Here is a 12,489-nt window from a genome sequence, read left to right as displayed (position 1 = left end):
TTTATAACATATAAAGTTTTAAATTTTTTTTTTATTTACCTTTTATATTAATTGTGATGCAAAAAGAATCTAAGCCAACATATTACTGCAAGCCACGCATTATATATCAAAGAGCAGCATGTGGCTTACGAGCCACAGTTTGGCCGTCCTTGGTATACTATTTATAGTAAAGATGCCCATTTTAAAAAGAACATACACCAAAAGAATTAAAATAGCAAATAGTTCAATGTTTTGAATCAGGGAGATTTGAGTTTACCTGTGAATTCCCTTCACAGTTGTCTCCACAGCAGGGTATGAAAGGGACAGAGAGAGGAGCTCCCCAGATGCCAAGGACTGAGCCTGCGCACTGGAAAAAGTTACATGTCCTATGTAGTATGACGAATCAGCCTTATTGTGGAGTGAATATTCTCCAGGTCTCAGTTCTTATATTGATATTACGAACCGAGTTCTATAAGGTAAGATAGTGTGATGTGCCCCAACAGTTGTATTGCCTATGTAATATTTTATAAATAGAAAAATACCATTCCTGCTGTAAGGTATAATGAAAACACAGTGAGTTAGATGCAAATGCCCATCTAATTAATATCTCAACAAAGGATGCTCCATCTAAACCTCAGCCTAAAAATCTTATGTACAAATCTTGAAAATTCCAGCTCCTTAAACAGATGGACAGAGTCATAAACTAGATGACAGGTCTTACCTCAATGTCCTGTAGGCTGAACTCCTTTTGATCTTTAAAGTTTGCTGCTCCAGCACTCAGCTCCATGAGCATTTTTGCTATTTCTGGTTTTATTGCTGCCGTGAGTCGACTTGCTGCTTCCATGACATGTTCCTGCACGTCTTTCAGTTGCATAGCTGCCTTAGAATAGTGTGAATTCCGAAATACACTGCTGAAAAGGTCTGTAAGGAAAGCACTTGCACGGCAAAATACATTGAGTGCATCCAGATATTTGGAGATTCCCTGCTGGATGTCTGCAATTGGAGTAGCATGGTTGCAGCTGCCAGCAGCAGCCGGGGAAACCAGAGGGGATGTTGTGGCTGGAGATGATAAAGGTGCGCTCAGGGTCCTGCCTAGCTCTGGCATTTGATACTGCTGGTGTTGCTGGACTTTTTGCTTGGACCCGCCAAGCAAAAAGCGCCGCTTATAGTCCATTTTACTTTCCTGTGCACTGCAGCAATACATAAGGGAGTGCTTGTCCAAAAGCTTCCTTGAACTAACAATCTGTTCTCATGAACTGCTCCCCCAGAAATATATCTATGTGTAGCAGTAGTAGAGGAGTGTGCACATAATTTTCAAAGGAGGCATTTCAAAACAAAAACAAATAAAATAGTTTGGATCAACAGTGAGAAAAGGCAGCAGGTCTGCTGACTTTGTACTCTTCAGTGTTTAAATGCAGCACTGCTGCAAGTTATACTGTAAAAGCAAAGCTGTGGGAGGCGCTAAAAATACTGTACATATCCTGCTTAGAATTCTACTGTGTGCCCAGGATACCATTTCAAAGCAGGGGGCAAAAAAGCTGTCTGCTGCTGCTTTCCTGCCAACGCAGGTTTGACAACCGATACCAACGTTAATTTACACCGAAGAAACTTTAACAAGATTTTTAAAAGTAATATCATTGTTACAAATATCTTCAGTTAGTATCAGGAGAGGAAGCGCAAAACCACTGCTCCACAGTGATCGTTAATGCAGAAGAGGTCTTTACTTGAAGAACCAGTGAGCCTTCACATCAGCAGATCAAACAGCTTCACCGCTTGACAGAGCCTGTCAGTCAAATCGGTTTCAGATTCCCATCTTAATACTGAAAAAAAATGCAAATTTGTTTCCAGGAGGTTTTGCAACTATACATTATTCAGAAAATGTTTTTTAATTGCAAGCTTTCTGCACTTTTCCTTCTATGGTTGAGGTAGTTTCCTTTTAAAACATTAATAGGTGGTGCTTTCAGAGTGAGCTTCTCTTGATTGCAGAGTCTGAAGGATGCTGGAGTATATTTCTAAGGCCTCTAGGTCATTTCCTGGCAGGGAAAAAAAATTACAAAGATTATAAATTAGCTGCTATTACAAATTTTAACTCCTGATTCTCAAGTTATATTTCTCCAGCGGTAAATTACCAAAATCATCATCATATGAACATCTTCTCAAAAAGAGAGCTACTATACAATACAGTAAACCTAAGATCGTATGTTCCCATGGATTCTCTCCCACTTAACCCCAATTTCAAGTTTAGCCCAACTGGATGCAATAGTACATCAACTAATGTTCAAATATATTAACTGTGCATTAGGTTTCAGTGCTACAACTAAACTGCCTAATTGAAGATTATAAATTAGATCTGTGTCTCTTAAACCGTGGGTTCGGACCCACTAGGTGGGTTGTGAGCCAATTTCAGGTGAGTTCCCATTCCTTTCAATATTTTATTTTTAATATATTAACTTGATGCTCCCATGGAATGTGACTGCATTTGGAGAAATGTTACAGATCTGAACTTTTAACAGACTACTACGTATAAGCTTTTAACAATGATAGTAATGGGGCTTACTCCTGGTTAAGTGTAGGTAGGATTGCAGCCTAGGATTGTTAAACATTTTCCTGCTTGATGATGTCACTTCCAATCATGTCATCACTTCTGGTGGGTCCTGACAGATTCTCATTCTAATAAGTGGGTCCGGGTGCTAAAAGTTTCAGAACCACTGAATTAGATCAATTATGTGAAATTTCCCAGGAAACTGCTTGGCCAGTGTGTGATATTTTAAACTCAGGCTATTTTAAAGACTTGGTTTAAACAGCATGCAGACAAAACACATGATTGTGTCATTTGTTGCTCCTGCATTTCAATTAAAGACAGGAAGAAAATGAGATGAAGTAACAACTGTTCGAAGTATTGCAAAAGACTGACTTAACTCTGACTGACTTCACTCTGCCTATGGGTTTGTTATAGTGTTAAACAGAGGGGCAGCAACAATGAACTGTGAAGTCAAATTAACGGGTTTCAAAGACAGCCTTGCAGAAACAAATGTTCTGACTATGTTGCTGGCCCAATGCACTTTAAAAAAGATATTAAAGACTAATTGGATGGGACAGCACTCCTCTTGAAAACTTGCTTTTGCAGCTCCTCGCTTCAGCCCTACACCTAGATGCTCAGGTGGCAGTCACAGCCAGGAGTACCTTTGCCAAACACCAGCTGCAATTGTTGCTAGAGAAGATAGGCATGTGTTACTGTGACCAGAACTTAGTTATACTGCAATTGGACTACCTCAATTGTACTACATTGACCCAAAGTTGAAGGAAAATATCCAGAATTTTCAGCTAGCCCAGAGTACTGAGGTCAGACTGTGGACTAGAGCAGTAATCAGGAATAAACGACTCCTTTGGCTTCCAGTTCCAGTTCAAAATGTTAATCATGACCTTTAAAGGTCTTTACAGCTTGGTCTTGGAACAAGGACAAACTTCTCCTGTATGAGTCTGTCTGTTCATTAAGATGTTCTGCAATGGCTCTCCTACACAATCTTCCAATATCTGAGCCGTGTTTGCCGGGAGGGTCTTCTCTGTAGTCATACTCAGAACTCCCTTTCAAACCAGAATTCCATACTTTGAATTCCCTTCCTAACCAGGCTTGCCACACATCTCTTCAATAACCTTCCATTGTTGAGAACAAGATTTTTCTTTTTAAGCAGGCATTTGATTTCACTGATATGCTAAACTTGTATCTTCCCATACCTGCTGTTTTAATTTTTGAATTAAATTGGATTTGAATTTAATTTGAATTAAAATTGAATTTTTATTCTGTAATAAATTGCCTTGGGTGCTTTAGGCAGGAAATATCTTCATAAAATACTAATTCAGTACAGATTTTTCTACAGTACCACTGGGATTTGTCCCTCTTGTTTCTGCTTCTTTTAGAATCTACTCTTGACAGAATGACTTCTCCCTCTATCTTCTGCTAAATCGTTAGTGATTATATAAACCCACTATCCCAAAAAAGGGGTAGTAATTCCTATGGAGATATAATATCACCCATAAAAGGCAGTAAGACTGAACAAAAATGCCTGTGTAAGATACACAACTATAACCTCAACCTTTCTTTGAAAAAGAAGTTGATGGTTCTCCCATTTCAGGCATGCCATTACTGGCCAACATTGTTTACATACAAGGAGTCAAGTCTCATTCTACTGCTTCTTTTTTAGTGTTGGGGGGGGAAATAGTTAGGGACTGCTTGAGCACTCCACTTATTCATGCTGGAAGGATCTCTGGCTTTGCAATACATTGCAGAGGCTTAACCTACCTATGTATTTCCATGTAAAGTTGCACACAGTGCTATGCCACCCTTCCACCTGCTGTTCACTGATGGGTGAAATAAACCATTTAGTGTGCACTGTCATCACACTGCTACATAACGTCCCTCAATTTCATTCAGTCCACAATAAGCAGTTTTTGTCTGGCTAGGGTGGGGGACTGGATGTGGTGATAAGGATACCTAGCAGTAGGGTTCAGCCTTTTTTGGTCACTCAGGTTCAGGATTCTGGGTTATTTACTGCAGCTATTCCCAATACTGCAGTGATAAGAGAAGCTGTACTGGCACAATTTTCTGACCATCTCTTAACATACATGCCTCCTCTCAGTTTTTGACTCAACAAACATACACCTATATGGTTCTCTGGCCTGCAATCCTTTGGCTGCCAAGCCTTCCTTACCTATGGAGCTACCACATTTTTCCCCTTGGCCCTGCTCTGTGCCTTTAACAGTGGACAACATGCTTATTTTCTTCAAGCACAACTATGGCCATTGCATTATCTCCTTCTTGGCCCAGTCTCCAAGAAAGTTTCTGTATCTCAAACAGCTGCACAGGCAAGAAATTTTCACAAGGTGTGGTTTTTCCCGTAACAGTGCTACCATGATAGGAAGAATCTTACCCAGAAAGAATTTTGCCTTTTACACATTTACTGAATGCACAGGGGCTCTTATGGGGGTAGGCCTGCAAATCCCATGCCTCCTTGAACCCATGACAACCATTTCTCTTGCCTGTCCACTTTCTCCCTGCCAGTAGCTCACAGCTTCTTCCATTCCCAGATTCATAAAGGAGATTTTGCCTCACTCTCTTTCTTTTGCAACAATCTTCTCCACTGCTTCCTCAAATCTACTTTCCAGTGACTGGCCCCCAATGACACTTCCTTAAACTTCCCAACTCTCAGCCAGCTCCCCATCTCGCCCCACCCCACTGCTTGCAAATGATGTGCACATACACATGCACACAAAGTACTACAATCGTTTCCACTCTGATCCTTTTAACAAACCTTTTCCCCCTCTATTCTTTATCTCCACTGCACTCTCTCATGTACCCACTTTTATTTCAGGTTCTTTTTTCATGGCACTTTGCTTATCATGCCTCCTTCCTTCAGGCATCCTGCCTATGAGATCATTTTCCCTTTGCTTTCCTATCTCCTGGGACTTGCTGTTCTTTCCAGTCCTTCACCTTCTTATTTTGCCCACACAGCTCCTCCTGCACTTGCGTCACAACTTCTCACAGCCAGCACCATTCACCAACTCAAGAGTAGAAATGTCAAATTTTAAGGTTGCCATCTTCTTTCAACAGATAGCATGGTAAAAAATAGCATCCTCCCATCATCTCAGCCAAGTGGTCCAGAGGTTATTTAACACGGATTAAAACTGGGTCAGCCACTTCTACTTGTTTCATCAGCCCACACGTGACAATCAAGTTCACAATGCTTGGCATTTAGACCAAGCCAAAAATCTTTTAAGAATTAAAGAACCTCATTTTGCAGATGCAAATAGGTTGAGCCACTAACACTCAACTATTGTTAAGTGTGCATATCCTGGAACAATTCCAGAAAACCAGATCAGGCAAACATCTAGAATTTGACAAGCTGTTTGAGTCCTTTGTGTATTTACACTTGAAGGATTAGGAATTTGCTGAGTATTGGTATGAATAAAAACAGAACAATGCTCAAGGGATCTTATTTATTACAGTCATGAACAAAATGATTTGGAACTGCAGTTTCACTGCACAAAGTGCTGAAAGGTTGAGACAGAACTTATTTTTATAGTATATAAAACAGAGATAATAATGACAAATATTAAAATTAACTTACACAAACAAACTACTCCATTACAAAACATAAAAGACAGGAAGCTTTTTGAGATGCTCTAGAAAAAATATTGGACTTCAAGCATGGCCTCAAAGGCCCATTTCAGCTCTTTGATTTAAGATTCTACATTAACTATTTTGAATTCTAACTCTCAGCCACCATCACACAAGCTGTCTACTATTTTATGAGATCTCAAATACCAGGAAAAAGTAAAATTAGATAACAGGACAGCTGACAATACTCATCTGTTGCAGGTTCAAAAGATAGCAGAGTTCCAGAGTATGCCTTAAAAATCACTAAAGACTCCCAGGAAGCAAAGATCCTTCAAAGTTAGGAATGCTGATGCCAGGTACTGTGACATATGAGAGGCAACAACAACAGACCAGTTTAAAATCACTAGGAAAGGTCAATTTAGGTCAAATTTCCAACTAATTCATGTATTTGCTACAAATCTAGAGGCACCTTAAAGACTTACCAATTTATTTTGGCTTTTGTGGACTACAGTTCACTTTCCATCCGACTTGGTTACTTTGATCCAATTAAAAAAAACATCTCTCTTGAGTCAAAAAATGAAAAATGTAAACTTTTAATTCCAAAAGGTACTTGTATAACGTATTTTGAGTTCCAGGATCATGCCTAATGTGATCCTAACCAAGTCTGCTCTGAAGCAATTTTGAAGAGATTAATGAACTTGCTGCTTAGGATTGCAGCCCCAAGACCCTTGAATGTATAAAAGAAATAAAAGAAATAAGCAAAAGATTATCCTCTGGACAGAGATCCACCAACCAAATCAAAGTTAGAGGTGAATATTCAAGATCATATAAAGAATATTCATGTTTTATACATATGATGGAGGATTTCTCAACAGTGTATTAAACCTTGCTCAAAATAAGGGTTGGTTAGCAGTAAACAAAAATGATTGCAAGTATGTGATTAAATATGCCAATAAAGGTTTCTTGTATCTTGAAGTATGCTGGAGAGAACATACTTGCGTCTGGATGTGATCTGGATCATGCAATAAAAGCCCATCAAATACTGCTGATTTTAATTGGTTTAAAAATTCACCAAATCTGGTTAAGCAGAGCTAATGCCAAGATAAAAAGTAGGGTGCACAGCATAAGAGCAAAAACTGAAGCCATTTTTAAAAGACTAGTGTTCATCTCCAACCTGAAATGCAAGAGGAAGATAACCCATGTTAAATTAGGTTATCTGCTAAGCTACAAAGCCATGAAACCTGAAGCCAAGCTCTGCTTAGCACAGAGCTCAGCAACCCAGAAGACACACAACATCATCGCCAAGTGTCCAGAGATACTGCGCAACAAGAGAAAGGGTCTGAGCACCAGCAGAGCCCCCCCCCCCCAAATAAGGAACATAGTTCTTGACTCATATCCACAAGAGTCACATCAGCATGGACCAGGGTTATCATTTCTGGTAAATAGACAAGGAGGTATTCCCTGCAAAGACACAGTGATCTCTGAATGACATGAGATAGCAAGCCTTTAGCCGAAACACACTTGATTCTAAGGCGGCAGTCACAAATGAAAAATACAGAAGAACCAACATATTTCCCACCTGTGCATTCTTCTGACGGTAACTCTCCAACTTCTCTCACTTGGGGGAGGAGTTGGGAGCACACCAAGTAGTATTCCTTATCAAGAATAGGGGTCAGAGTTGCAATGATTCATGGCCTTCCCCAACAAAATAAAAAAGCTCCTAGAACAAGAGCAAGCTGAGACAAGGTTTGCCAACAGCATATTCAGGACATGACAAGAGTGGCCAATAAAAAGTATGTTCCTACTATCCATACAAATGGAGGATGAGAGAACGGACCTTTGAAACCATGAAATATCTTGTCTCAAGAAAATATTACACCAGCATCACGTCAATTGTTTGTGCACTGACTAGCTAATGAACTAATGATTACAGATTCCATTCAGACTGAAAGCACCACCTCACCATCTGTGGCAAGTCATCCAAATAGCTTTTTTTTTAAAAAAAATGCAGGTGTGCATCACTTGACAGGGATGCATTCCCACACTCCCGTCCTAAAGCAACGCCAACATTAAACTATGTCACCTTTTAAAGCTTCCAAAGCTGAGGTGACTGTTGCATATGCAGACCGTTGCTGGACAGAATGTTGCTAAGCAACATTTACTTGTAATGCTCCTATTCAGTACAAGCACACTGTTAAGTAAGCTATACAGAATCTAAAGCTTGCAGTTGAGGCTACACAACATGGTCCTAATGTTACAACATTCTTTTGCAAACTAAAATATAAGCATGAGCCAAAGCAACATGTTTGCTTATCCTCTTTACCTGGTCATAAATAGTATCTATAAACTTAAGCATTAATCTGTTAACTGTGATTGAACCACATAAGCAACAGTTGCCATGCTTCTTATGAAGCGTTACTACACTATTTCAGCTAGCAAAAATAATGGGCCCTGCCAACAAGGAGATTCTAATCTCTTGCTCAGCTTAAATCAACAGCTCACTGTTCTCCTTGTTTTTCAATACCTATAACCAAATCTTTGAATACTGTAAGTACAGCAGGCCCTTGATATCCGCAAAGGATTTATTCATGGACCCCTTGCAGATGCCGATTTCTGTGGATAATGGAATATGGAAAGAGGCTCAGGCAAAAAACCAGAAGTGCCTTTCAGAGAGCTCCAGCAGGCTTTCTGAGGCATGGGGAGGCCATGTGCAACCTCTCTGCTCCTCAGAAGACCTACTGGAGCTTTCCAAAAGGCACTTCCAGTTTAGTGGAAAACCAGAAGTGCCCTTCGGAAGGCTCTGGCAGGCTTGGCCTTCCTGCACCTCAGAAGACCTCCAAGGTGTTACTTGCAGTCACATTCAGAAGGTCTTCTGAGGCTCTCCAGCATGCAAGTCAAACCCGCAGCACATGAGGGCTGAATGTATTTGTCTGCACATAGATCTAAAACATTTCAGATTTCATTTTAGAAGGAGTATTTGGGTCATTAAACTTAATGTTTCTCCTGAATTATATGTTCAAACATACAGAAATGGGGACTATCTACAAAAATGCTCATCATAACTAAAGAGTTATTTTACAATAAGAATCAGTGTCTCTTGACACATACACACATACCCTGACTTGCATTCTCTTGACTTTCATCGCTTCGTTCTTTCAACCATTCCAAATTATCACCACATTTCAAATTTCATCCATGTGCTTTCTTCTTTCGTCTGAGAAGACACTCGTGCCCCAGTATTCCCTGCAACTCAGCTTTGCACAAAGCAGCCCTGAGCAGCATTGCACCGCCTCACGCCCAAGCTGACTCAGGTAAGCACACAAACACAGTTTGTTTAGCATTGGAAAGGAAATGCCAGGAAGACCAGAGATGGGCCCTTTCCCTTTCACGCATTGTTGACAAACACACAGTGAGTGAGAGAGGCACCACTTTCTCCCTCCCCTCTTTTTGCCACAGAGCAACTAGCTTTTTAATACTGTTTAACCAAGACAAAGGGAGTTCGGGTGAGTGCAAGCGATGGGCACATAGGCACAACTCTCTCCCTCCCCTCTTCCTGCCATGAAGATGCTCCAGGCTGTATGCAAATGACAGCTCCAGCTTCAGCTGTCCACCCCTCCCTCTAATTAAGCTGCCTCCAGCAGCAGCTGATAAACTGATCACTTGGAAAAGCTTAGAGTGCACAGCTACACTGCTGTGTGGCTAAATAAGGCTACTCTTTGACATTCGTCCATTTTTGACTTTCATCTATGCTCTGGTCCCCAGACAAAAGTGCAAGGTATTCCTGTACCTCTGTAACAAGTCACTAAAAAGTACACATAATAATACGATATGCAATTTGCACAAGCGTTATCTGCTCCAAAGTAGTAGGGGCCTCTGATCACTCAGAAGATGTAAATACAACAATGAAAACTGTGAAGTATTTCTTATGAAACCTTAACCAGCCTCCACTCTGGTGATGTTTTCTTTATAGCAATTAGCCAGGTGGTATATTTTACCATAGGAAGCTTTTGTTGACTGCACTGCTTCCTTCTCTACTTCCAAAATGATAAGGTCTTAAATCAATGGTATCCAACTCACTATCACGCCCCAAAAAATATAAGTACCACCAATAATGCTAGAAATGCTTCAAACTCAAAATGTTACGTGGATTTTTTCTCTACTTTGGACATAATTGTCTAAAGATTCAGCTTTTGGGAGGGGGGCGAGATTGTCTTTACAATAAAAGATCATAATGTCAACCTGTCCTATAACTCTCCATATTACTTGAATTCTTAGTTCAGATTGACAAAAGTATGAACTACTATAGAATGTTGAAAGGAACAAAGCATGGATTACATAAGAACATAAGAACAGCCCCACTGGATCAGGCCATAGGCCCATATAGTCCAGCTTCCTGTATCACACAGCAGCCCCACCAAATGCCCCAGGGAGCACACCTGATAACAAGAGACCTGCATCCTGGTTCCCTTCCTTGCATCTGACATAGCCCATTTCTAAAATCAGGAGGTTACACATACACATCATGGCTTGTACCCCATAATGGATTTTTCCTCCAGAAACTTGTCCAATCCCCTTTTAAAGGCATCCAGGCCAGATGCTGTCACCACTTCCTGCGGAAAGGAGTTCCACAGACCAACCACATGCTGAGTAAAGAAATATTTTCTTTTGTCTGTTCTAACTCTCCCAACACTCAATTTTAGTGGATGTCCCCTGGTTCTGGTGTTATGTGAGAGTGTAAAGAGCATCTCTCTATCCACTTTTTCCTTCCCATGCGTAATTTTGTTATGTCTCAATCATGTCCCCCCTCAGGCGCCTCTTTTCTAGGCTGAAGAGGCCCAAACGTCCTAGCCTTTCCTCATAAGGAAGGTGCCCCAGCCCAGCAATCATCTTAGTTGCCCTCTTTTGCACCTTTTCCATTTCCACTATACCCTTTTTGAGATGCGGCGACCAGAACTGGACACAATACTCCAGGTGTGGCCTTACCATCGATTTGTACAACAGCATTATAATATTAGCTGTTTTGTTCTCAATACCTTTTCTAATGATCCCGAGCATAGAATTGGCCTTCTTTACTGCTGCCGCACATTGGGTCAACACTTTCATCGACTTGTCCACCACCACCCCAAGATCTCTCTCCTGATCTGTCACAGACAGCTCAGACCCATTAGCCTATATGTGAAGTTTTGATTTTTTGCCCCAATGTGCATGACTTTATATGATTGCAAAATAATGTGACTTTACCCCCCTTCATTAAAGAAATTGTTAAACAGAACTTAGTCACTACTTTATACCACATTTTTAAAAAATGCCACTACATCTGGCATCCAATTTGCTAGTTTTAATATAATAGCTTTCCTCATATTAAGACTTTACTGGGCAACACACATTTGACACTGCCTATCACAGAACATTAATATACACAGCTTACCTGCCAGCTATTCTTCAGTGTTCATTATGAAGAAGTTGCTTGTTCATCTTCAACATGGCGCTGCTCCTCATTAAGAACTAGGGATGAAAAAATAAGGAATATTCATGCTTAAATGAAAAACTTTATAAAGTGTACATCTGTGACACTAAACTCTCGGAGACAAAATGGACAAATTCAAAGACATCAGATAAGATTTGTCTTCTTTGCTATAGGCTTCTCCTAGGCCATTAACAACTGCATGACTGGAGAATCAACACAGGCTAGTGATTACAGGGCTGGTCTTGAACCACATTTAAGTTCTCGCTCATCTACGAATTTGACCAAGTCACCTATTTCCAACAAAAATAATTTCCATGTAAGCTTGGAATCTGTATTAAGTTAATATTTAACCCACATTAACTCCTGATCTGTTTATGAGTGCCCTACTGAATAAGCAAACTATAACCAACACAGCTAAATTGTATCCTAGCCTATTTTGAAGATCAGAAAATTTTCTGATTCTTACAGCACAGGTATTAAGTGCAGCACAAAGCACGACAATTTTTTAAGAAAAACTCAACTGATATTCTGAAGCCTATTCATATATAGTAAAACTCCTAGCTTGGAATCCAATTGTATAGCACTCCTGACTGTAGAGCATTAAAATGGCTCCCAGTCACCATAAGGCCGTAGAGGAGCTGAATAAACTCGGGGTCAGTGGCAGACCAGTTGTGTGCCCCAGCAGATTGGCTTCTGTGGGCAGCAGATACTTGTTGAGGTCTAGGATGGCAGAGCAGGCTAGCTAGAAGTTCTGATACAGGGTGCAGCTAGATAAGGGAGTGGAACGCACTCTCTAAGTACAGTGCCAGCAGTACATCAAAGAGTAACAAGGTCACATTCAGATGGCCAGGGCTTGGTGATTGCATTGAGCTGCTGCAACCACCTGAGCAACACTGGAGGCACCTCTGCCCTGCCCAGGCCTCCTGAT

The 12,489-nt window shown here is 40.6% G+C and overlaps 1 protein-coding gene across 4 annotated transcripts in view; it reads right to left on the bottom strand.

Annotated features, from left to right (window-relative positions):
* The window catches only part of GARRE1 (granule associated Rac and RHOG effector 1), a 94,235-nt gene that overhangs the window by 46,124 nt on the left and 35,622 nt on the right, over nt 1-12,489 (bottom strand). For 3 of the 4 annotated variants that reach the window (XM_066636775.1, XM_066636776.1, XM_066636774.1), the window contains exons 2-3: nt 11,523-11,599; nt 701-2,012 (exon numbers count right to left, since the gene is read on the bottom strand). In XM_066636775.1, coding sequence (XP_066492872.1) covers nt 701-1,183 — 483 coding nt within the window. In that variant the 5' untranslated portion in view covers nt 1,184-2,012; nt 11,523-11,599. The remainder of the gene's footprint in view (nt 1-700; nt 2,013-11,522; nt 11,600-12,489) is intronic. The other variant, XM_066636777.1, reaches the window with a different exon arrangement.

Source organism: Tiliqua scincoides, chromosome 9 (assembly GCF_035046505.1).
Source record: "Tiliqua scincoides isolate rTilSci1 chromosome 9, rTilSci1.hap2, whole genome shotgun sequence".
NCBI classification, from domain to species: Eukaryota; Metazoa; Chordata; class Lepidosauria; order Squamata; family Scincidae; genus Tiliqua; species Tiliqua scincoides.
The sequence above is the reverse complement of the archived record's forward strand: the minus strand, read 5'-3'. Positions and strand labels throughout refer to the sequence as shown.